Below are 25,531 nucleotides of genomic sequence, written 5' to 3' on the forward strand. Positions count from 1 at the left end.
TATATCTAAATGTCTTTAATTTACATTTATGTACAAAAACCCATAGACTGTACCATCTGACATTCACACCACATTCATTGTAAACAGTGACAACATGGCGTATGTGCACGTAGCTCGACATCGGTTAGCGCGAGAAGCTCCACGATATACTGAAGGTTACATCTGTGAGATCAGCTGATCCTGCTGGACGGTGAGCTGCTGGATCATTCCACAACTGGAGGATGTTTTACATGCAATAATCCATGTAGAAAACCCTAAAGCATGCAGTTGTTGTGTAAATGTTCTTGTCCTGAGACAAAAACTAGGAGAAAAGAATGTTTAAATTTTTTAAATCCCAAGTAAGTCTGAAGTTCCCCCTAAAATGCCATTTTCTAAAGAGTCAAAGAGTTAAAGAGTCAGAGTTAGAGTCATAGAGTTAAAGAGTCAGAATTAGAGCCATAAAGCTAAAGAGTGAGAGTTAGAGAGTCAGTGTTAGAGTCACAGAGATAAAGAGTCAAACAGTTAGAGAGTCATAGAGTGAAAGAGTAAGAGTTAGAGTCATGGAGTTGAAGAGTCTAAGAGTTAGAGAGTCATAGAGGTAAAGAGTCAGAGTTAGAGTCAGAGCTAGAGTCATACAGCCAAAGAGTCAGAGTTAGAGTCAGAGTGAGAGTCACAGAGTTAAAGCGTCAGAGTAGAGAGTCATAGAGATAGAGTCATAGTTAAAGAGTCATAGGGTTAAAGAATCAAAGAGTTAGAGTCATAGAGTTAAAGAGTCAGAGTGGGAGAATCAGAGTTAGACTCATAGAGTTAAAGTGTCAAAGTTAGAGAACTTGACTGTTTTCCATCAGTCAGTTTGTCCTCTTGGTCAGCAGTAACAGCAGCTAAATATCTAGCTTCTACTGCTGAGAAAAAGATCACATTAGCATGGATTAGCAACCCTGTTACTGTGATTAGAGTAGGGTTAGCAAACAACACAGAAAACATGGAATAAAAATGCTACCATTGATGTGGAAGCTGAGCCAATCAATACCTATTATTGATCAATATGGAGTAGATAACTGGAGAAGAGAAGGTTGATTTTTAAATGTCTTCCAGTTGTGGAATGATCCTTTTAGCAGTTTGGACTAACTTTGGACGTTAAATGCAACCCGTGCACGTGACTTCATATGAACAAAGCTTCCTGCATTAAAACACAAACAATCATTCAGTGCCAGGAAACATCTTGCATTCTGTGTGCAGCGTCTGGAGAAGATCCTTTAGGGCAGCAGCCACCAGTAGAGTCTGAACATCAGGGGGCTCCACACCGAGGCAGGAACAGACAGAGGAGCTCCGCTGGTCGACGGCTGGTCCACCATCTTCTTAGCCCGACCTTCCTCCTCCTCCTCCTCCTCGCTGCCCACGGCTCTGGTGATCAAGAGTCTGGCCCTGGAGGGACTGAAGTCCTTCCTCTCCACGGTGGGCGGCAGCGTGGGCAGCGAGCAGGTCTCCATGGAGGTCGAGCAATCGACCTCCAGCCACCGGGTGAAAAGTTCTGACGTCAGCTTCAGGAGCTCCTCGGGCGAGGAAGTGGACGTGGAGAACCGGGCCAGGTCGGTCTCCTCCTGGAACCTCTGAGGAGAGATGAGGGTCTACAGGTTAGATAGCAGTAGGAACATCAAGCAGAGACCCTCAGAGGACTTCCTACCTCCGTGTTCTTGTTCCTCCTGATGATTCTGTCCAGTGTCTGCTTCAGGTCCAGGATTAGGGAATGGTTCAGGTGCTCCTCCCAGAGGTTCCTGAGCAGAACATTCCAGGAATCCAGGAGGATGACTGCAGCGGGAAACACACAGCACTGCAGGGGGAACATCAGATTCAGCTTTACTGTTGTTACACAGACTGGCATCTAAACAGGAGTCAAGGTTAGTTTATCTGTAGAGCGCAGTTCATACACAAGATGTACAGCAATGCAAGGTGCTTCATAATAATAATAATAATAATAATAATAATAATAATAATAATAATAATAATAATAATAATAATAATAATAATAATAATAATAATAATAATAATAATAATAATAATAATAATAACTCTATTTATATAGCAGCCTGAAGAATAATGTCGCGTGGGCAGCCGGTACGGTGGCTGGCAGACCAGGGTGGTGGCTGACATTTTCAAGAAGGGGGACCAGAGAGTATGTTCCAACGTGTTGATCTCATCAACACGTCATCAATACATCATCAACATGTCATCAAGACATCATCGACACTTCATCAATATGTCATTGACACGTCATCAATACGTCATCAACACGTCGACACGTCATCAACACGTCATCAAGACATCATCAAGACATCATCAACATGTCATGTTATCAACACGGCATCGACATGTCATCAACATGTCATTGACACGTCACCAACATTTCATCAACACGTCATCAAGATATCATCAACACGTCATCAACATGTCATCAAGACGTCATCAACATGTCACCAACATGTCATCAGCATGTCATCAACATGTCATTGACATGTCATTGACACGTCACCATGTCATCAACACGTCATCAAGATATCATCAACACGTTACCATGTCATCAACACGTCATCAACACGTCACCAATACGTCATCAACACATCATCATCATATCATCAACACGTCATCAACACATCATCAACATGTCATCAAGACATCACCAAGACGTCATCATCACGTCATCAACATGTCACCAACACGTCATCAACATGTCACCAACACATCATCAACATGTCATCAACACGTCATCAACATGTCACCAACACGTCATCAACATGTCACCAACACATCATCAACATGTCATCAAGACGTCATCAATATGTCACCAACATCTCATCAACACGTCATCATGTCATCAACATGTCATCAAGACATCATCAACATGTCATCATCATGTCATCATCATGTCATCACACATCATCAACATGTCATCAACATGTCACCAACACGTCATCAAGACATCATCAACAAGTCATCAAGTCACCATGTTATCACAAATTTCATCAACACGTCATCAACATGTCATCAAGACATCATCATGTCATCAACATGTCATCATCATGTCATCACACATCATCAAAACGTCATTAACATGCCATCAACACATCAGATGATGCACTGAGGAAAATTGCAGCTGTAGTCCAAACATGTCAGCGAGGTAAAACGATCATCCTTACTAACATTGCTGGACAAAAATAATAGCTAATTTAATATAAGAAAACAACAAAATGATCAGTCTACTGGAACAGCGTGTTATCATCAACATACAACACAGTTCATGTATAGAAGCCGATCTCTATAGAAGAAGCTCCATGGAAACATCACAACACGTCATGTAAAGAAGAGAGCAGCAGCTGAGGAAGAAAAATCTTCATTTAAATGTGAAGCTTCAGGGCTGCTCTGGGGTTCAGGTGTCTGGGTTCTGGATATTATGGCACAATAGAAATAAAACTGAACTGAAGAAACCCCACAAGAACCGCATCAATTACTCAGAGACTAACAAGCCTGTTGTGAAACTTCACCCGGATCTGTCTGGACATGATGAAAGCAGAGACAGAAGAAAAGCAGTGAGAAATGAAAACAAACTCACCGGATGAGAGTCACAGAGCATGCTGCTGCTGTAGCGGTGAACCACATAGTAGTCTTTAGGAAAAACCGTCCGCTGGAGGAGGCAGGAGACACAAAGGTTCAGCTTTCAGGACAATCTGGAACCAGAAAACCTGCTCTGTCTGTTCTCTAGTCTGGACTTACAAACCCGGTGGGATTGGAGTCGATGGTCGCCTTAACGTTCCTCACACCTTCCTTGTCAAAGTCACATCCACCAGAAACGACAGTCGACAGCGATAGCAGCAGAAGCACTGCTCTCACACGGAGACACAACCAAAAACACATGATCGGTGGAAACTTTCTGTGGTTTAGCAGCTTGTTCAGACTGCATACCTCCTAAAAAACATCATTTCCTGCGTCTATTAGCCGAACTCTGCAGAAAACAACAAGAAAATGTGTTTTTGTGCTGCTGCTGAGACACTTCTGATTGAATGAAGACAGCAATGAAGTCAAACTAAATAAAAACAGAGCAGATTTATGAGTGAAGGAACCCGACTTCACCCCGAGGATAAAAAACTACAGAACATAGAGTTTCTAAAACAGGTTCTAAATGAATCCTGCTCACTTTATTCACAGAGCTGAATGAATAATAACAGATGAGACTAAAGAGTCTTTAACCTCCTGGTAGGATCCATTCTGATGTAAATCCAGTAAACATTCCTTATATGCTTGGAAGACCCAAATATATATATAAATAAATGTATATATTTATATAAATTTTATATATATATATATATATATATATATATATATATATATATATATATATATATATATATATATATATATATATAAAAATAAAAAAATTATATATATAGAAGAAAATGAGCAAAAAAACAAGCAAAAAATAAAATATAGAAAAACTTTGCAAAAAAGTATATATATATATATATATATATATATATATATCCATCCATCCATTATCTATACACCGCTTAATCCTCACTAGGGTCATGGGGGGGCTGGAGTCTATCCCAGCTGACTCAGGTGAAGGCAGGGGACACCCTAGACAGGTCACCAGTCTGTCACAGGGCTACATACAAAGACAAACAATCACTCTCACATTCACACCTACGGGCAATTTAGAATAATCAATTAACCTCAGCATATTTTTGGACTGTGGGAGGAAGCCGGAGTACCCGGAGAAAACCCACGCATGCACAGGGAGAACATGCAAACTCCATGCAGAAAGATCCCGGGAAAGCCGGGACGCGAACCAGGGATCTTCTAGCTGCAAGGCGAAAGTGCTAACCACTACACCACTGTGCAGCCCTATATGTATATATATATATATATATAAAAACTAAACAAAATAAATATAGCAAAAAAATGAATGAAAATGATGCAACAGTGGGTTTTACAGGGATATCTCATGAATAACTCCATTAATAATCATTTCTATCCAGATTTAGCTCAGTGTTGTTCTTTAGATCTCAGATCACTGTTAAATGAGGAGAATTATATCCAGATACAAAATAATGAGACATAAATTATGTTTATTTAGATTCACATCAGAACGGATCCTACCAGGAGGTTAACGACCCTTTAGTCACATTATTATTATTCATTCTGTGGCGAAAATCACAAAATATCTCCTGGTTCTCTGCAGGAAACATTCTAAAATGTTTTTAAAACTTAAAATCATGTAGAACTATTGTATTTATATGTAGGCCATTCTGATTTAAGTTAAAAAACGTTTGCAGGTGTATTTTTAGTCAGGTTTCCTTTACTCGTGACGTTTTACTCATAAATCTGGACTGTTGTTGTTCTTTTTTAGTTTCACTTCACTGAGACGTTAATTTAGCAGCAGAAAAACATGTAATCTTCTTGTTTTCTGCAGGAAAATATTTTTAAGTCCATTTCTATCAATATTTAGTTCAGTGTTCTTTAGCTCTCAGATCACGGTTCAATGTTTAATTTTCTCATAAAAATGCACCTTAAAACTTTTTTAAAAATATAAATCAGAATGACCTACATATAAAATAAAATAGTTTTACATGAGGTTGATTTTTAAAAATACTTTCCTGCAGAGAACAAAAAGAAAATGTGTTTTTGCAGCTTGCTCAGAATGTTTACCTCCTAAAAAACATCATTTCTTGCATCTATTAACCAAATTTTGCAGAAAACAACAAGAAAATGTGGTCAAGAGTCTTTAATCCTCCTGTTGGGGTCGATTCTCAGGAACAGCAGTGATGGAAATCCAAAAAAATCCCCAAAAACATAGTTTATATCTCAATAATAACTCCATTATGAACCTTTTCTATCAGTATTTAGTTCAGTGTTCTTTAGCTCTCTCAGATCACATTTCAGTAAGAATTCATTAATTTCCTCATAAAAAAATACAGATTAAAACTTTTTTTTTAACTTAAATCAGAATGATATACAGAAAAAATAAAATTGCTTAACATGACGCTGATTTAAAAAAATATTTTCCTGCAGAAAAGAAGAAAATGTGTTTTTTTTCTGCAGAGCTCTAATTGAATTAACATCTCGGTGAAGTTTTAAAAATCAACCTCATGTAAAACTATTTTATTTTTTCTGTAGGTCATTCTGATTTAAGTTAGAAAAAAGTTTTAAGTTGCATTTTTAATGAAAAAATTATGAATTATCCTCATTGAACTGTGATCTGAGAGGTCTACAGAACACTGCTGAACTAAATATGGATAGAAATAGAATTATTATTGAGATATAAACTATCTTTATTGGGATTTTTTTTTTTTTTTGGATTTCCATCACTGCTGTTTCTGAGAATCGACCTCAACAGGAGGATTAAAAACTCTTGACCACATTTTCTTGTTTTCTGCAGAATTCATCTAATAGATGCAGGAAATGATGTTTTTTTGGAGGTAAACAGTCTGAATAAGCTGCAAAACTACATTTACTTTTTGTTCTCTGCAGGAAAATATTTTTTAAAAATCAATGTCATGTAAATCTACTGTATTAACTCCACTATTATTTTTATTTCTATCAATATTTAGTGGTGTTCTTTAGATCTCTCAGATCACAGTTCAATGAGGATAATTCACAAATTTTTCATTAAAAATGCACCTTAAAACTTTTTAAAAAATATAAATCAGAATGGCCTACATATAAAATACAATAATTTTTTTACATGAAGTTGATTTTTAAAAATATTTTCCTGCAGAAAACAAGAAGAAAATGTATTTTTCTGCTGCTGAATTAACGTCTCAGTGAAGCGAAACTAAAAAAGAATATCAGACCAGATTTATGTGTACAACATCATGAGGCAAAGAGAAACTTACTAAAAAATGCACCTTAAAACTGTTTTTTAACTTAAATCAGAATGACCTACATATAAAATACAGTATTTTTTTTTACATGAGGTTGATTTTCAGAAATATTGCCTGCAGAAAACAAGAACATGTGTTTTTGCAGCTTGTTCAGACTGTTCGCCTCCTAAAAAATAGAATTTTCTGCATCTATATTATGAAAAACGAGTGAATTATCCTCACTGAACTGTGATCTGTGAACTAAAGAGAGTTTTTCTGCAGAGCTGTGATTGAATTGCAGTAAATAAATCCTGGATGTGGAAGTTTCTCACCTGGCAGTGACATCCTTTTATCTTTCGAAGAATGGACCCGTCTCCATTTCTGTGGTTGACAGTAAAACACTGTGCAGACTCTGTTTGTTGTTGTTGTTTGTTTTGTTGTTGTTTTCTGGTTTTCTGGCTGAACTTTTCCTCCTTCACGGCTTCATGCTGACATTCCTCTCAGATTCTCTGGTACTTTCCACAAAAAGAAAGGAAGAGAAATCCCCATCTGTCCCGTCAGGCCATGCCTCCACACTCCAGTCCTGAGCTGGAATCCTGCAGCCGGTCTGGTCTCTGCTGGTCCCTGCTGGTCCCTGCTGGTCTCTGCTGATCCCTGCTGGTCTGGGGCCTGCTGGTCTGGTCTCTCCTGGTCTGGTCTGTGCTGAAGGCTCCGGCCTCCTCCTCTTCCTCGCCTCAAAGTGAAAGTGCTGCTGGGTCTGCTGGTCGGTCTGCTGCCTTTAAGTCCTGGTCCCTCCCACCAGGAGCCTACCTCACTGTGGACGGCCCCCTTCCCCCCTCCGGTCCCCACATTCCCCGACTCCCCCGTCCTCCTCCTCCTCCTCCTCCCCCATTAGGGCTTAGTCATGCCTCTGGAGCGTCTGGTTTTCATTTGGCCTCCTTCTCATCCCGGTTAATCATCACATGATCGCAGCTTTTTCTAAATAATCCAACAACAGAGACGCTTCTTCTTCTCCTTCTTCAGGCACACATCTGTCCTCCTCCTCCTCTTCCTGTTAATTATTAATGAGCTCAGACAGGAAGTTGTCGGGGTCAAAGACAGATTGTTCTTTTTCCCCAAAGTCCCGTCAGGAGGAGGAGGAGGGAGTCTGAGAGCTCTTCACCTCCAGTTTGGCTTTAATCCCGGGTAGAAACATCCAGCAGCCTCCTCTAGCCTCAGAGGGGAACTTTGAGGAGTTTGTGTTTGAGAAATGGAATCCAGATTGGATGCAGCAGCGATTACTCAACACCAGGAGAACATTCCTGAGAAGGAAAGCTGCACTTAGAGAACAAATTTACACCAGATTCTAACAAAATCTACATCAGAACTACAAAACCTGTTAACCCTCCTGTTGTCCTCATTTACGGGCACCAAAAAACATTGTTTCCTTGTCTGAAAAAAATCTGCAAAAAATTTGCCAAATTTCTAAAAAATTTGCAAAACCTTCAGGAAGAAAATTCCAATAATTCCTTAAAAGTTTCATTTAAAAAATCCCTCCAATTTGTCAAGAAAATTCTCATAAATATTTTCAAAAAATTAGTAAAAATCTTCCAAAAAATCCTAAAAATATCTAAAGTGATTCCATGTATATCAGTAAAACTTCTAATATTTTCTTTAAGAACATTCACGTAAAAATCAACCAATTTTGGTAGATTTTTTTTGGTGAATGTTCTTAAGAAACATTTTTAACATTTCTTTTTTCCCACCAAAAAATGTTTAAGGATTTCCCAAAAATGTTGAAAATGAAAAAAATTGAAAGTTTCACTGTGACAATATTTTTTTTCCACATTTTCAAACTTAGTAAGCAAGAATGACTCAGCTGTGACCAACAGTGAAGTGATGAAAATTCAGAGTTTTAGGTTGTACTGAGAGGAAAATAAAATTCTAAATTACTCCAAATGTGTCCAAAAAGGGCAGAAACTTGTGAAAAATTATTGAAAAATTGTCAAAAATTACTCAAAAAATTGGTAAAACTTCCATAAATTTTAACTAATGTAGAGCAACTTTAATACAGAGCAACTTTAACTGATGTAGAGCAACTTTCAGTAATGTACACGGTCGTGCATACTGCCTATCGTGTAGAGAAAAGCTGTTACTAAATATCTTGTTTTAAAAAGTCTAAACAGATCCGTGTGTTGCTGAGTTTAACTGCGGCTCTAATAATGTGGGATCAGTCAGCCGGAGCCTCGTTAAGGAGCTGAAATCCTGCTGATGCGGTCGGACTGCAGCGAGGCCTCGTTATGCAACCGACTCGTACATTTCAGGACACCAGAAAACATAAAAAGTGTTGTCTTACAGCGCTGCAGGCCGGTTTGGCTGACAGCCATTCAAACAAGTGGAGGAAGGCCGACCTCCTCCTCCTCCTCTTGTTGTTGGGAAACGTTCCGCCCAACCGCCACAAGATGGAGCCAACAAAAAAGGCTGAAAGTTCACATTATTTATTTCATGTTTGGAACAAAGTGCTGTTTGTCATAAGTTAAACTTCCCATCTATCGTGTTCATCTACAACAGATCTTTATTACACTAATGGAGAAGCAGAATGCTTCCTTTCAGGCTCCTCTTCCATTGAAGCGCAGATGAAAACACTCCCTCCTTTCAGCTCGTTTCTTTGGCCCGTCCTCCTCCTCCTCCTCCTCCTCCTCCCCTCCATCACTGGCTGGGGCTCCTCTCGCCTCCTCGCACCGCCGTCATTAAGTGGCTCTTGTAGGTTTTGCTCAGGCCGGTCATCCAGTACTTGAGCAGCCGGACGTTGTCCTCCTCGCTGGGCCCCGTGGCTCCCAGCAGAGCCAGGACCTTCTGGGTGTCCTCCCGCCCTCGGCCGTCCACTTTGGAGAACTTGAACAGGACTTTGACTTTACTGGAAGAGAGACAGCAGATCGTCAGAGGGCTTCCAGACGGGAAAACAAAGAATTAAACTGGTAGTAAACAAGAGGAGGTCTGCAAATCTAATAAAAACAATCAGAAATAACATAAAATATGAGCTAAAAACGCATAAATGTGCTGCTCCGAAATACTGTGTAATTTTTCAGTAAGGAATTTAATTAAATTCCATTTATATATATCACCAATTCACAACTTAGACTGAGACCGAGATGATTTAATTAAACCTTGGAGGGAAATGAAGTTGTACCAGCAGCTGGATGTTCAATAAAGGGGTAAATAATAAGACAACATAGAATATTAGGGTGTAAAATAAAATAAAATAAAATAAAATAAAATAAAATAAAATAAAATAAAGTGATAAAATATGTATAATATAACATGGAAGAAATCAACAGAATAAATAAATAAGACAACACTGAATATTAGGATGCAAAACAAAATAAAATACAATGAAATAAAATTAAAATGAATTAAAAAAAATAAAGTCAAATAAGTGAAGGTAAAATAAAATAAAAATTAATTAAAATAAAATAAAGTGAAATAAGATCAAAATTATGTATAATGCAATATGGAAGAAATCAACAGAATAAATAAATAATAAGACAATACAGAATATTAGGATGCAAAATAAAATAAAATGAAATAAAATAAAATGAAATAAAAATAAAATAAAATGAAATCAAAATAAAATAAAGTGATATAAGTGAAGGTAAAATAAAATAAAACAAAAATAAAATGAAACAAATAAAATAAAAATTGAAAATATAATACGAAAGAAATCAACAAACGAAATAAATAATAAGACAACACAGAATATTAGCATACAAAATAAAATAAAATGAAATAAAATGAAAAAAAATAAAGTGAAATATGGTAAAATAATATAAAATAAAAAAAAAAAATAAAAAAAAAAAAAATATATATATATATATATATATATATATATATATATATATATATATATATATATAAAAACGTGGAAGGAATCAACACAATAAATAAATAAATAAATAATAAGACACCACAAAATATCAGGATGTCAAATAAAATAAAATAAAATAAGATTTAAAAAATATCAAATATAATGTGAAAAAAAATCAACAGAATATACAAGAATGACAGAATGTTTAAATGAAAACAACAATTAATGAATTTAATCAATAAAGTATTTCCGATTCTGATCTCAGAGTATTTAATGATTATTTTCACAGTTTTTCTGAATTAATCTGTGAGTTTTTTAGTCTCTAAAACGTCAGAAAAAGGTGGAAAAATGTCGGTTAGTGTTTAGAAAATAATTTGTTTTTCCAATGAGAGAATCTTGTCAGAAAATGTTTATTTGTATTGTCTTAAAAGTTAATATTAGAAAAACTATTTGGGGATAATAAACAGACACCTTTTAAAGAAGATCCAGAAGATATCTGGGTTTTGTACTTCTGTGAATTAAAAGAGGATGTTGTGGTATCTGTGGAAAAAATTAGTCACTGCATCTAAAAATAACTGGAGTAAATATCAACCTCCAACTCAGAAACAGATGCAAAGATCTAGAGGAGAGGATTTTTTTTACGACTTTTCAGAAAAACAACAACACTAGGAGTCTGTAATAATTTCTAAATGTGTTAAATAAAGTGATTTCCTCACTTCATCCACTCCTCCTTCAGACACAGCAGACAGTGAGACACGACGTCTACCGACAGATTCTCGTTAGATAAAGCCACTTCCAGCTTATTCAGCAACGTTGGACCTGGAAAAAACCCACAAAGATTCAATTAATTAACCCTCTGGTATTAACAAAAATCATCAAAATGACACCATTTATGAGCAAGAAACTGTAAAAACACAAAAACATATCAGCTTTAAATCGCCATATTTCATTAAAATCATTTTATTCCACACGGCTCATTTAAAAATTCTCTAAAAAATAAAGTTTTTGCATTAAACAGACTCTGTGAAAAACAAAAAAAATTGAGTTTCTCTGTGCAAATAATAAACTAAGACTGACTGAGCTATGACAAAAGTACGTAAAGAAATCAGATCGTTGTTGAGAATTTACCAAACAAGTTCAAGTATTGGGGTTAAGATTCTACAGTATTAGTTAGTTGGTTGTTGCAGCATTAATTATAGTTTCACTATTACATCACATATAAAACGAAAACTTGAGCGAAATGTACAGGTTTCCTTGCAGAGCTGCAATGATTTGCTAATTGATTAATGGTGAAAATTGTCTTGTTTTGTCCAAAAATATTCAGTTTACTGAAAGAAACCAGAAATTATTCACATTTAAGGAGCTGAAATCACAGAATTTAGACTCTTTTTATTTTAAAAATGACTCAAACAGATTAATCAATTAGCAAATCGTTGCAGCTCTACAAGGAATTCTGTACGTTTCGCCCAGGTTTTCCTGTTAAATGTGATGTAATAGTGAAACTATAATTAATGCTCCAACTACCAACTAACTAATATTGTAGAATCTTAAACCTAATACTTGAACTTGTTTGGTAAATTCTCAACAATGATCTTATTTCTCTACTTAAAAGCACTTATTTCCACTGTCAAAGTAATTTCTATATTATTTTCTGGAATAATCGATTCGTTTTTGGTCTCTAAAATGTCAGAAAATGGTGAAAAATGTCAATTAGTGTCTCTTAAATGCCTTGTTTAGTCCAAAGATCTTCAGTTTACAGAAAGAAACCAGAAAATATTCATTCTTAACCCTGATACTTGAATTTGATTGATTTACTTCTGTTAATGACTGAGCTGTGACCAACAGGCAGGTGATGAAAATTCTGAGACTTTTAGGTTGAACTGCAGGCAGTTTTTAGGAAACAAATAAAACATGTAAATAGTTAAATATCTGTAGTATGTGTCGCTTTTTCCAGTGCTGGTAACAGCTGTGGACACTTGAAAAATGCTGGAGATGTTGTGCAATTTTCTTTTCCATGATTTATTTTTATTTGTTTTCTCAGACATTTCTTCATTCTCTCTCCTTCTTCATTCTGTTTCTGTAGAGCTGCAAGACTTTAGATTGAAAAATTAACCCACAGTGAAGAAAAATTTAGCCAAAAAGCCTCCAGAAAGTGTCGCTGGAGCTGGAAGGGTTAATGTTTTGACAGCTCCACACATGACTGCTACTCTACAGGAATAATTTCAACCTTTTCTCCACGTGTTGTCTAAAAAAAACCTGCTGACACAACATGTTCAAGCTGGAGAGTTGTGTTCCAGGGAGAGGATGATTAGTTCCAGATCCTGGGAATTTTTCTTTTTTTTTTAAATTAATTCTATAACATCGTGGACATGCCTGAACATTTTTCCTGCTTTGATATTTCCAGCTGCTCTGACTTAAACCCTGTGAGCCGTCGGCTGTTTTCAGAGTCACTACTTTAGCTCTTAGCTGTGTTACTGTAAAGACTAAACATACGTGTTGTACCTTGTTTTCTGCAGATCTTCCATCATTAATAAGGTAACACTTGCTTGTTAGTCTTTATGTTGAGGAAAAAGACAGATTTTGTATTGAAAAATTACATGCATGTCGACATAAAAGAGGCTTAGTTGCATCATTGTTTGGAGGAAATTGCCTGGAATGAGTTAAAATAAGCCCCACTGAGTTTTTATACAGTATTTAGGAGCAGCACACTTCCAAATACTTAGTGATATATTCAATAGTTGACAAATAATAAGGAAATCTGTACATTTCGCCCAAGTTTTCCTTTTAAATGTGATGTAATAGCGAAACTATAATTAATGTTGCAACTACCAACTAACTACTATTGTAGAATCTTAACTCCAATCCTTAAACTTGTTTGATTTACTTCTGTTAACCTGATTTAATAATCATTTTCATTGTCAGTTAATTTGTGGACATTTTTCTGGATCATTTGATTAGTTTTTGGTCTATAAAATGTCAGAAAATGGTGGAAATTGTCTTGTTTTGTCCAAAGATCTTCAGTTTACTGAAAGAAACCAGAAATTATTCACATTTAAGGAGCTGAAATCGCAGAATTTGTACAGTTTTTATTTAAAATATGACTCAAACTGAATAATCAATTTTACAAATTGTTGCAGGAAATCTGTACATTTTGCCCAACTTTTCCTTTAAAATGTGATGTAACAGTGAACTACAATTAATGCTGCAACTACCAACTAACTACTGCTACTACTACTGCTTTTTGGTTCCTTTGGTGTGTTATTTAGCTGCTTTTTGATCCCTTTAGTGCGGTTTATAGGTGCGTTTTGGTCCCTTTAGTGCGGTTTATAGGTGCGTTTTGGTCCCTTTAGTGTGGTTTATAGGTGTGTTTTGGTTCCTTTAGTGCGGTTTATAGGTGCGTTTTGGTCCCTTTAGTGTGGTTTATAGGTGCGTTTTGGTCCCTTTAGTGTGGTTTATAGGTGCGTTTTGGTCCCTTTAGTGTGGTTTATAGGTGCGTTTTGGTCCCTTTAGTGTGGTTTATAGGTGCGTTTTGGTTCCTTTAGTGTGGTTTATAGGTGCGTTTTGGTCCCTTTAGTGTGGTTTATAGGTGCGTTTTGGTTCCTTTAGTGTGGTTTATAGGTGCGTTTTGGTCCCTTTAGTGTGGTTTATAGGTGTGTTTTGGTCCCTTTAGTGTGGTTTATAGGTGCGTTTTGGTTCCTTTAGTGTGGTTTATAGGTGCGTTTTGGTCCCTTTAGTGTGGTTTATAGGTGCGTTTTGGTTCCTTTAGTGTGGTTTATAGGTGTGTTTTGGTCCCTTTAGTGTGGTTTATAGGTGTGTTTTGGTTCCTTTAGAGTGTTATTTAGCTGCTGTTTCTTTCCTTTACTGTGGTTTATAGGTGCATTTTCGTTTTAGGTGTATTTTGGTTCCTTCAGCTGCTTTTTAGTTCCTTTGGTGTGTATTTTAACTAGTATAAAATAACATCATGGGTGTTGGACTGGTCTGTTTTTCTGGGTTATTTTTGGTAGTTACGAGCTAAAAACTTTGACTTTTAATCTCTATTTCCTCACCTCTGTCTGTAGGCTGGGTGTTTGCACTGCTGAGGGAGAACTGATACACAGAACCAACGTCGTCTTCACCTCCAGCCGACGTCTGACTGCTCCGGTCCAGAACAACGTCCACCAGAACCGAGAACTCTGCAGGAGAAATAAAAATAAGATGATCTGAAGGTGAAGTTTTCATCAGGGTAAAGAGTTTAGAGGATGTTTCCTACCTGAGGAGCTGACGTGAGCTGGAATCAGAACATCTGGACTCAGACCCAGGAAGTTACACTTGTAGGCTTCTTCATACTGAGCACTGTAGGGAACTGAGCGAACGCAGCCGACCGGCAGCAAAGACTGATGGGAAAATAGAAAATACAGTCATGTTATAGACAGGAAGGATCACACGTGTGTCATTTAGCAGCTTTCGGGTTCTTTTAGTGTGGACTGAAGCTCCTTTTTGGTTCCTTTAGTGTGGATTGAAGCTACTTTTTGGTTCCTTTAGTGTGGATTGAAGTTACTTTTAGGTTCCTTTAGTGTGGATTGAAGCTACTTTTTGGTTCTTTAGTGTGGATTGAAGCTACTTTTAGGTTCCTTTAGTATGGCTTTTAGATGTGTTTTGGTTCCTTTAGCCGATTTTTAGTTCCTTTTGCTGCTTTTTGGTTCCTTCAATGTGATGTTTAGCAGCTTTTTGGTTCTTTCAGCTGCTTTTTGGTTGCTTTAGTGTGGATTTAAGCTGCTTTTAGGTTCCTTTAACGTGGTTTTTAGGTGTTTTTGGTTCCTTTAGCTACTTTTAGGATCCTTTAGTGTGGATTTTAGGTGTGTTTTGGATCCTTTAGCTGCTTTTTGATTACTTCAGCAGACGACATGAATCACAGAAGTTTACTGCTGATAATAATAACAGTATGCTGTTGTCTCTCAGGTGTTACTACAAGTCTTATTTATAATTTACCAACATCATAGTAAACCTGGTGTCTCAGCAGAGTACCTTGAGCACGGTGAAAGCTGATTGGATGAGGCCTGGGTCAGCTCCTCTCCATATGACCTGGTTTCCCATCAGGACGTGCCACGCTAGCTGTCTGAAGTCAGCAGCTCCGAGGACCTGCAGAAGAAAAAAACAACACTGAAGACCTGTAACTGCTCAGATACACAATACGAGCTGCCAGAAGAAAACCTGGATGAATTCATTTAATCATTGTAAACTATTCAGGAATCAGAATAACACAATCAACTACAATTTCCTGCAAGAACTCCTGTATTTTTCAGTTTTCTGTAAATGCTCTGAACTCTAAAAACATGCCAGCAGGTTTGAAGGCATCTTATCTTTAAAAAACAATCTGCAAAATTCCATCATTTATCAGACAGACACTGTAAAAGTCACTTTATAGACATGAATGATCGCACGCATGTCATTTAGCCTCTGTACCCCTATGGAGATATTCCATTAAAAATCAGCTGTTTCCAGCTACAATAGTCATTTACTACATTAACTATGTCTACACTGGATTTATCACTCATTTAATGTTATCTTCATTGAAAAAACTGCTTTTCTTTCAACAATAAGGACATTTCTAAGTGACTCCAAACTTTTGAATGGCAATGTTGATGAGTTAAAATTGCTCTATATTAGTTGAAGTTGCTTAAAAATGAGTTAGAATTGATCTGTATTAATTAAAGTTGCTCTATAATAGTTAACGTTGCTCTAAATGAGTGAAAGTCGCTCTATATGAGTTAAAGTTGCTCTAAATGAGTTAAAGTTGCTCAATATTAGTTGAAGTTGCTCTATACTAATTAAAGTTACTCTATATGAGTTAAAGTTGCTCTACATTAGTTAAAGTTGCTCTAAATGGGACAGGATTTCAGAGGGTAAACTTGTATTTTCCAGTTTTCTGTAAACTTCCAGGATTAATTCCGTGTAATGACTCACAGTACAGGTAAACAGCCCCCAGGTTTACCTGTCTCAGGTGCCTCAGTGACCTAAACTTCAGCCCAGGTAAGTCACACGTTGCGTTCTCACACAGGAAGTCGTGGCCCATTCCGCTCTCTGATTGGTGGCGCTGCGACTTGGCCCCGCCTCCCTCTGCTCCCTCCCAGCAGCTCATCTCCTCCTCCTGCTCTGTTGGAATGAAAACAGTTTGTTTCTCAATAAAGGGAATTTCCAGGGAATAATGTCCCGTTTCAGCCTCCACATCCAGACGTAAAGAACACATGGTGAGGATGATGACGATGAGGGTGACGGGTCTGCAAAACAAACCGTTACTGTAAAGTCTCATCTCTGATCTGCACCAACAGATATCATGAAGCTATCTCCCACACATTTAAACCTTCTTCATTCCTGTACAGTTGATTTAAACACTAGCAGGAAAAAGGGAATTAAAATTCCACACTTCAGAAAATCAGCAACCAGCAAATATCTGAAAATCTGTTAATCTCTTTCTAAATTTGAACTAAACTGTGTTTCTGGAGCGTTGGGGTGAATCACTGTGTTCCTCTGAGAGCAACTTTACCTATTATAGAGCAACTTTACCTATTATAGAGCAACTTTACCTATTATAGAGCAACTTTAACTATTATAGAGCAACTTTAACTATTATAGAGCAACTTTAACTATTATAGAGCAACTTTAACTATTATAGAGCAACTTTACCTATTATAGAGCAACTTTACCTATTATAGAGCAACTTTACCTATTATAGAGCAACTTTACCTATTATAGAGCAACTTTAACTATTATAGAGCAACTTTAACTATTATAGAGCAACTTTAACTATTATAGAGCAACTTTAACTATTATAGAGCAACTTTACCTATTATAGAGCAACTTTACCTATTATAGAGCAACTTTAACTATTATAGAGCAGCTTTAACTATTATAGAGCAACTTTAACTAATATAGAGCAACTTTAACTAATATAGAGCAACTTTAACTATTATAGAGCAACTTTAACTATTATAGAGCAACTTTACCTATTATAGAGCAACTTTAACTATTATAGAGCAACTTTATTATAGAGCAACTTTAACTATTATAGAGCAACTTTAACTATTATAGAGCAACTTTACCTATTATAGAGCAACTTTAACTATTATAGAGCAACTTTACCTATTATAGAGCAACTTTAACTATTATAGAGCAACTTTAACTATTATAGAGCAACTTTAACTATTATAGAGCAACTTTAACTATTATAGAGCAACTTTACCTATTATAGAGCAACTTTACCTATTATAGAGCAACTTTACCTATTATAGAGCAACTTTACCTATTATAGAGCAACTTTAACTATTATAGAGCAACTTTAACTATTATAGAGCAACTTTAACTATTATAGAGCAACTTTAACTATTATAGAGCAACTTTACCTATTATAGAGCAACTTTACCTATTATAGAGCAACTTTAACTATTATAGAGCAGCTTTAACTATTATAGAGCAACTTTAACTAATATAGAGCAACTTTAACTAATATAGAGCAACTTTAACTATTATAGAGCAACTTTAACTATTATAGAGCAACTTTACCTATTATAGAGCAACTTTAACTATTATAGAGCAACTTTATTATAGAGCAACTTTAACTATTATAGAGCAACTTTAACTATTATAGAGCAACTTTACCTATTATAGAGCAACTTTAACTATTATAGAGCAACTTTACCTATTATAGAGCAACTTTAACTATTATAGAGCAACTTTAACTATTATAGAGCAACTTTAACTATTATAGAGCAACTTTAACTATTATAGAGCAACTTTAACTATTATAGAGCAACTTTAACTATTATAGAGCAACTTTAACTATTATAGAGCAACTTTACCTATTATAGAGCAACTTTAACTATTATAGAGCAACTTTACCTATTATAGAGCAACTTTAACTATTATAGAGCAACTTTATTATAGAGCAACTTCAACTCATTTTAGAGCAAACTTAACTCATTTTAGAGCAACTTTAACTCATTTTAAAGCAAATTTAACTCCTTTTAGAGTAACTTTTACAGGGAAATATCAGCAAATCTTTGAATCTCCTTCTAAATGTCGGCTGAAGTGTCTCTGAGTGTTTCTGGAGCGTTGGAGTGAATCACAGTGTTTTTCTGACTCTCTGCTCAGACTGACCCGGTGAATCAGACTGAAACACATGACAGGAGCTGAAATCATCCGTCATCATGAGGCCAAACTTTCCCCAGAAGGATGGACGTGTCGGAGCGTTGCACCAGTGAAAGGTTTGGGATTTTTTCATCGCTGGAAAATGATTTGTTATCGACTCTGATGTCTTTTTTAAATGCCTAAATGACTCCATTAATGAGATAATAGTCACATGTGGACTAATCATCAGTCAGTCAGGAAAAACAACCAGGAATAGGCTGAAACCTCTGATAGGTTGCACTTTAAAATATGCCAAAAATAAACATCTGGAAAAATGGAGGCTTCATATCCTTTAGATATTTAACTACTTCATTTTTACAGCTTTTAAAAAGTCTGAGATTCACTTTTATCTCCGTTATGTCATTTTTTATGGCAGTTATAGTTATGACAGAACAGTTTTCTCTCATATTTGTCTTGTTTTTTATCTCCTTTCTCTTATTTTGTGTCTCATTTTTGTGTCTCGTTTTCCTTGTTTTATATCTTGTTTTGGTCATTTACTGTGTTTCTGAGAAAGTTTTATCTTCACATACTATAGATATTTAATTATTTACAGACAGCTTTATCCCCTTTATGTTGTTCTTTTAAATTTTGTGTCACATTTTTGTTGCTGTTTTACGTGTCTTTGGGACAGTTTTGTCTCTGTGGTCATTTTCTCTCATATTTGTCATTTTTTAAATAGCTGTTCTCTCATTTTGTGATGAATTTTTGCAGTTTTTGTGTCTCGTTTCCTTCCTTGGTGGAGTAATGTGAGGAAAAATGAGCCAAATTGAGTTGAGAAGGTTAAATAAGAATGCTGCTTCTACCTGTCTGTCTCTCTATGAGGACCAGAGTGTCTTCGGTCGGAGCTCCTTCCAGGAGTTTCTCCGTCAGTCGACTCCCGCAGGCCTTCAGCAGCCTGGAAATGAGACAGAAACACAGATTAGACACTGCAGAGAGAGCGGAAACAAACCGGAGACGTGGTTCTGAGGACCGACCAGCTGAAGGAGGAGTGCAGGCTGGCCCAGAGGCTGGGATGTTGGGTTAAAGAGGTGAGGGATCGGGCTGCGTTGCCGCTACGCTGGTGAGGAAAGACAGCCGGAGAAAACACGCTGTTCATCCTCACAGCTCTCTGAGGACAAACGCCCTGTTCGCTGTCAAACACCTGCAGGACGGAAAAGAGACGAGAGAAAATAAGACATCCATCATCTCTACAAAGCTTGGTCCTCATTAGGGGGCCATTTAGCATCTCATTTTTCTTGTTTTGTGTAATTTTTCTTGCTTTGTATGAGAAAAATTTGTTTTGTTGCTCGTTTTGGAGATGGACCTGAATAGTTTAGAGCATTTTTTACAGATACAGAAACATGACAGTAGTAGGGCTGATCGACTGATCAATTTGAAATAATATATGATGCCAAAAATGCCTCGTCACGCTGGCTGTCTGAGTCCGAGTTTAAACGGTCAGCTGTCCTGACAGTGTGACTGTCACACATCTGATGATCCGTCACATGATTTAAATCTGAACTGAAGCTTCACTCTGAGAATCTTCTTTGGTAAACTGAGTTTTTCTGTGTTTTTAACCGTTCAGCAGGTTAAACTCGATGTTTGAGGATATCAGCAAGAGTTCAAACGAGTTTTCTGTTCGATAAATCACAAAAACTCAGTAAATTACTGTCAGTTTTAGTCCAACAGCTACTACACAGGTCACTTAACCCTGTAAAACCCAAATACAGAAAAAAATGAGCAAAAAAACAAAACTAAAAAACCATGAATAATAATAATATAGAAATCCAAATCTAGAAGAAAATGATAAAAAAAACAAAAAAGAAAAAAATATCGAAAACAAATATAGAAAAAAATTATAAAAAACCCCAATAAAATAAAGAAACAAAAAAATATACATATACACACACACACACACACACACACACACACACACACACACACACATATAAACTCAAATATAGAAAAAAATGAGAAAAAAATAAAGCAAAACTAAACAATAATATTAACAATATATAAACCCAAATCCAGAAGAAAATGAGCCACAAAAAAATGTAATAAATAAAACAAATATAGAAAACAATTATCAAAAAAATAATAAAATAAACAAAAAATAAACAAACAAAAAACAATATATAGCAAGAAATTTGAAAAAATAAAGTAAAACTAAAAAAAATCTAAATAATAATAATATATAAACCCAAATATAGAGGAAAATGAGCAAAAAACCAAAAACAAACAAACAAAAAAAATACATGTTTATTTTTTTAATTAATGTACATTTCCACATAAATAGGACAGATGGTAGCCATACAATCGTGTCCATATTCACATATATACAAATAGTAGAAAATAATATTTAAAAAAATAAAACTGATGTTGTATTTCTGCAACAGTGGGTTTTACAGGGTTAAATCTAAATTATTCTCCTCAGTTATTCTACCTCAAGTGAAAACAGTAAATCACATGTCCCAGAAACTTCGAGCCCTCATTTATCCGTTCTGTATTTATTCATCAGACTGAATGGATGAAAGTCTCCTGTGTTGTACCTTCAGAGCGGTGCTCTGCAGACTCTGGATGGTGAGTCTGAGGTGCCGCAGCAGGAAAGGCCATGAGTTGATGAGGTAGATCCGGTCCATGGCCACCATGACGATGCTGTACCAGCGCTGGAAGCCTCTGGCCAGGCTGTCTTTGATGAAGAAGGTGTGAGAGAAGACGAAGCCGTGCTGCTCGTCGCCAAAGAAGATCGGGCCTTCACGTCCAGGACACACCTGGAGGAGGAAACAGCAGGATGTCATTCTGAGTCATTTTGAGAACGTTGTAGTCATCGGGGACTCAATTTGACTTTATTTTGGACACGTTCGAGCCATTTTAGACTTTTTTATGTCAGTTTAGATCAATTTTGGATAAACTTGAGTCATTTTGGACGGATTTCACCTCATTTCGGACACAATTTAGACAAATTTTATGAATTTTAGAAAAGTTTTGGTCATTTTGGGACTACTTTTGGGTAACTGTTGACCAGATTTACGTCACTGTGGACACCTTTTGAGTCTAGTTTTGTGTATTTGCAGTGAAGTACGTCAGTGTTTACCTCACAGCTGAGACTCCGGACACAAGCCTGGCGGACCACGCTGAACAGCTGAGGCTGTCTGGGATGCTGGTGGCTCAGAAATCTGATGCCCGTTTCATCATCGATGCTCACAAAACCTGGGTGAGACGCAGGAAGTGACCGACATCCCTAAAGAGGAAAAATAAAAACTGTAAGACAGAGCACCTGCAAGATGGAAAACTGCAAAAACAAGGAGATGGGAGATAAAGATCAAGCTATCTGATCAGTGTGGACAAAAAGGAGACACAAAAGGACAAATAAAAGACCGAAAACAACAAAAAACGAGACACAAAACAACAAAAACAAGACAGAAAACGACAAAAACAAGACCGAAAAGACAAAAATGAGACACAAAACAACAAAAACGAGACACAAAAGGACAAAAACGAGATACAAAAGGACAAAAACTAGACACAAAACTACAAAACAAGACTGAAAATGTCAAAAACAAGACACAAAATGACAAAAATGAGACACGAAACGACAAAAACGAGACACAAAACAACAAAAACAAGATAGAAAATGACAAAAATGAGACACAAAATGACAAAAATGAGACACGAAACAACAAAAACGAGACACAAAACAACAAAAACAAGATAGAAAATGACAAAAAGGAGACACAAAAGGACAAATAAAAGACCGAAAACAACAAAAAACGAGACACAAAACAACAAAAACGAGACAGAAAACGACAAAAACAAGACCGAAAAGACAAAAATGAGACACAAAACAACAAAAACGAGACACAAAAGGACAAAAACGAGATACAAAAGGACAAAAACTAGACACAAAACTACAAAACAAGACTGAAAATGTCAAAAACAAGACACAAAATGACAAAAATGAGACACGAAACGACAAAAACGAGACACAAAACAACAAAAACAAGATAGAAAATGACAAAAATGAGACACAAAATGACAAAAATGAGACACGAAACAACAAAAACGAGACACAAAACAACAAAAACAAGATAGAAAATGACAAAAATGAGACACAAAATGACAAAAATGAGACATGAAACGACAAAAACAAGACACAAAACTGAGATCAGAAGAGACAGAGTAAGATCAAAGCTACTGGATGAATGAACGAATGCAGCATGACTCAGAAACGGTGAACAGAGGAGCAGGTTGTTGGAGATCCATCCAGCATGGAGAAACATCTTTCTAGATGATGAGCAGAGCAGAGAGGAAACATGGAGATAGAAGAACATCTCCAGGATGAGATGGGAGAGAGAGATCAAACTATCTGATCAGCTCATGTTCAGATCATCTTCCATCTGCTCACCTCACACATCTCCCCCCTCTGTGTGGCCGAGCTGTTGGCCCTCATCGTCAGCCCTTCTCCCTCCCGGTCTCCGTCTCGGTCCCGGTCTCCGGGCGCCGGAGCTCCGGCCTGGGACGAGGGGTCCGGGGACGGGGGGTGGAGGGCCTCGGTGCAGAACAACGTCCGAGGACCGTGGAGCTCACAGAAGTGACAGAGAGCCACCAGAGCGTTCATCTGAGAGAGAGGCACAGGTAAGGCTGAAAATCACTCCTGGATAAGATGAACTTTAGATTTATAGTGAGTTTTAATTTGTGGGTTTAGATCAGGGATGTCCAACACGCAGCCCAAGGACCAAAAGCGGTCCTCCAGAGGGTCCAATCCGGTCCTCAAAGTGTAAAAATTCCAGAGAAGACATTAACTGCAGATTGTAAATTAGTAAAACTATAAATTTAAAATCATTTCTAGACCATGACAAGTTGTTTGGATCATAAAGTAAAATACTAGATCGTTCATTGTTCTTTGTCATTTTTTTGTCTCATTTTTGTAATATTTTGTCTGTTTTTGTAATTTTTTTGTCTTGTTTTTGTCATTTTTGTGTCTAGTTTTGGTCATTTCGTGTCTTGTTTTTGTAATATTTTGCTTTTTTTTTTCTTTTTTGTCTGATTTTTGTCGTTTGTCTCAAGTTTTGTCATTTTGTGTTTTGCTTTATTCATCATTTTGAGCATTGTTTTTGTCGTTTTGTGTTTTTTTGTCTCTTTTGTGTCGGTTGTCCATTTTTTTGTCGCTTTCCAACTTTTTTGTCATTTTGTGTCTCATTTTTGCAATATTGTGTCTTATTTTAGTTGTTTTTGTCTGACTTTTGTCATTTGTCTCATGTTTTTGTCATTTATGTTCTATGAATTTCTCACAATATTTTGGTGAAAATGCAGCTTCCAGTTCATTCCAGATGTTCCTGTTGGTTCCTTCCATGTTCTATCAGGTTCTAGTCCACTATAAAGGTAGAACAGCTGATGCAGTAGATCTATAGTCTGTTATAGTCCCAAAAAAGACCCAAAATTATTCATCCTAAAGCCAAATTTAGTTTTATAGTGAACTTTGGTTTGGCCGAAATGTTTGACACAAACAAGAGATTAAACTCAGTAAGACATGGTGAATTTTAACTAAATTAGGATGAATCGGTTATGTAAACAATAAACTGGCAGCCAAGTATCTTTGCCATCATTTACTTCTATAACAAAAACAATAATAAAATGATGAGCCAAAGTGGTGAAGAGAAAACAACATTAGCATGTCAGAAATAGTTAATATTCCTCATTAGCGTCTAAAAAACAGAGGGTTTTTTGCTTGTTTGAGTCACTTCCAGCCAGAAGAAACCTTTTGGTCAAACAAAACTTCACTCTAAACTTATATTTCGCATTGATCTAAAATTCTTAAAATTTGTCCAAAATGTACCCGAAATGAGGTGAAATCTTTCCAGTATGACCCAACTTTATCCAAAATTAGTCCAAAACACAGTAAAAATTGTACAGAACGACATAGATGACACTAATTTTGAATCATTTTGGACATATTTCATCTCATTTCAGAGACAATTTAGACAAATTTGATGAATTTTGGAAAAGTTATAGTAAACAAAACTACTAAAAAATGTCCACAAAAAATGTCCAAAATAACCAAAACCAGTCCAAAATAACTAAAATTGATCTAAAATTCCTAAAAATTTGTCCAAAATGAGGTGAAAACCGTCCCAAATGACTAAAATTTGTCCCAAATGCATTAAAAATAGTCCAGAATGACCCAAAATTAGTTCAAAATGTCATTTTAGACTCATTTTGAGTCATTTTGAGAACGCTGCAGTCATTGAGGACACAATTTGACTTTATTTTGGACACATTTGAGTCATTTTAAATTTTTTTCCGTCATTTTCGATCAATTTTGGATAAATTTGAGTCATTTTGGACGGATGTCACCTCATTTCAGACACAATTTGGACAATGTCAGGGTCATTAAAATGCCAAAGTCGAGTAAAAACTCAGTTATTTCATCTACTAGCATCACAGTTTCTTACCTTCGACGCAGACTGGAGCTCTAAACTGCTTCACAGAACAACATTCATCGGTCCTACGGTTAAAAAAACGTTAAAGTAAAAGCAGCAGCGGCACTAAAATAAATCTGGATTCAGTCCATTTTACAAACGCTCTTGTTTTTAGCGTTTAAATCGAGTGTTTCTGACGACAAATCATCTCCTTCTGAGCGCCTGTTACCTGCTAACTGCTAACAACACACCGGGTCACATGACGCGTAGTCACGGGTTCTGACTACAAATCA

General features: G+C 36.4%; 2 protein-coding genes across 3 annotated transcripts; both read right to left on the reverse strand.

Moving 5' to 3' along the window:
- zgc:174888 (uncharacterized protein LOC558116 homolog) lies at nt 1–7,651 on the reverse strand. 2 transcript variants are annotated; one of them, XM_055013468.1, is made up of 5 exons: nt 7,166–7,651; nt 3,748–3,976; nt 3,587–3,658; nt 1,664–1,810; nt 1–1,589 (listed from the first exon to the last, which is right to left on the reverse strand). In XM_055013468.1, the coding sequence occupies exons 2-5, from the start codon at nt 3,886–3,888 to the stop codon at nt 1,236–1,238; spliced, it is 714 nt and encodes a 237-aa protein (XP_054869443.1). In that variant the 5' UTR covers nt 3,889–3,976; nt 7,166–7,651; the 3' UTR covers nt 1–1,235. The 2 variants fall into 2 exon arrangements, with proteins under 2 accessions (XP_054869443.1, XP_023141370.2); XM_023285602.3 differs by having other exon boundaries at nt 3,748–3,854; nt 7,166–7,647.
- Nucleotides 7,652–9,294: 1,643 nt separating this feature from the next.
- On the reverse strand, nt 9,295–25,489 carry flcn (folliculin). The gene is made up of 12 exons (XM_055013466.1): nt 25,272–25,489; nt 23,225–23,437; nt 21,914–22,060; nt 21,369–21,590; nt 19,815–19,981; nt 19,644–19,735; nt 16,649–16,809; nt 15,682–15,795; nt 14,927–15,050; nt 14,724–14,849; nt 11,394–11,496; nt 9,295–9,729 (listed from the first exon to the last, which is right to left on the reverse strand). Exons 2-12 carry the CDS (start codon nt 23,435–23,437, stop codon nt 9,522–9,524), a joined length of 1,677 nt encoding a protein of 558 aa, XP_054869441.1. The 5' UTR covers nt 25,272–25,489; the 3' UTR covers nt 9,295–9,521.
- Between the last annotated feature and the right edge of the window lie 42 nt (nt 25,490–25,531).

Source organism: Amphiprion ocellaris, chromosome 9 (genome assembly GCF_022539595.1).
Source record: "Amphiprion ocellaris isolate individual 3 ecotype Okinawa chromosome 9, ASM2253959v1, whole genome shotgun sequence".
Taxonomy (NCBI): domain Eukaryota; kingdom Metazoa; phylum Chordata; class Actinopteri; family Pomacentridae; genus Amphiprion; species Amphiprion ocellaris.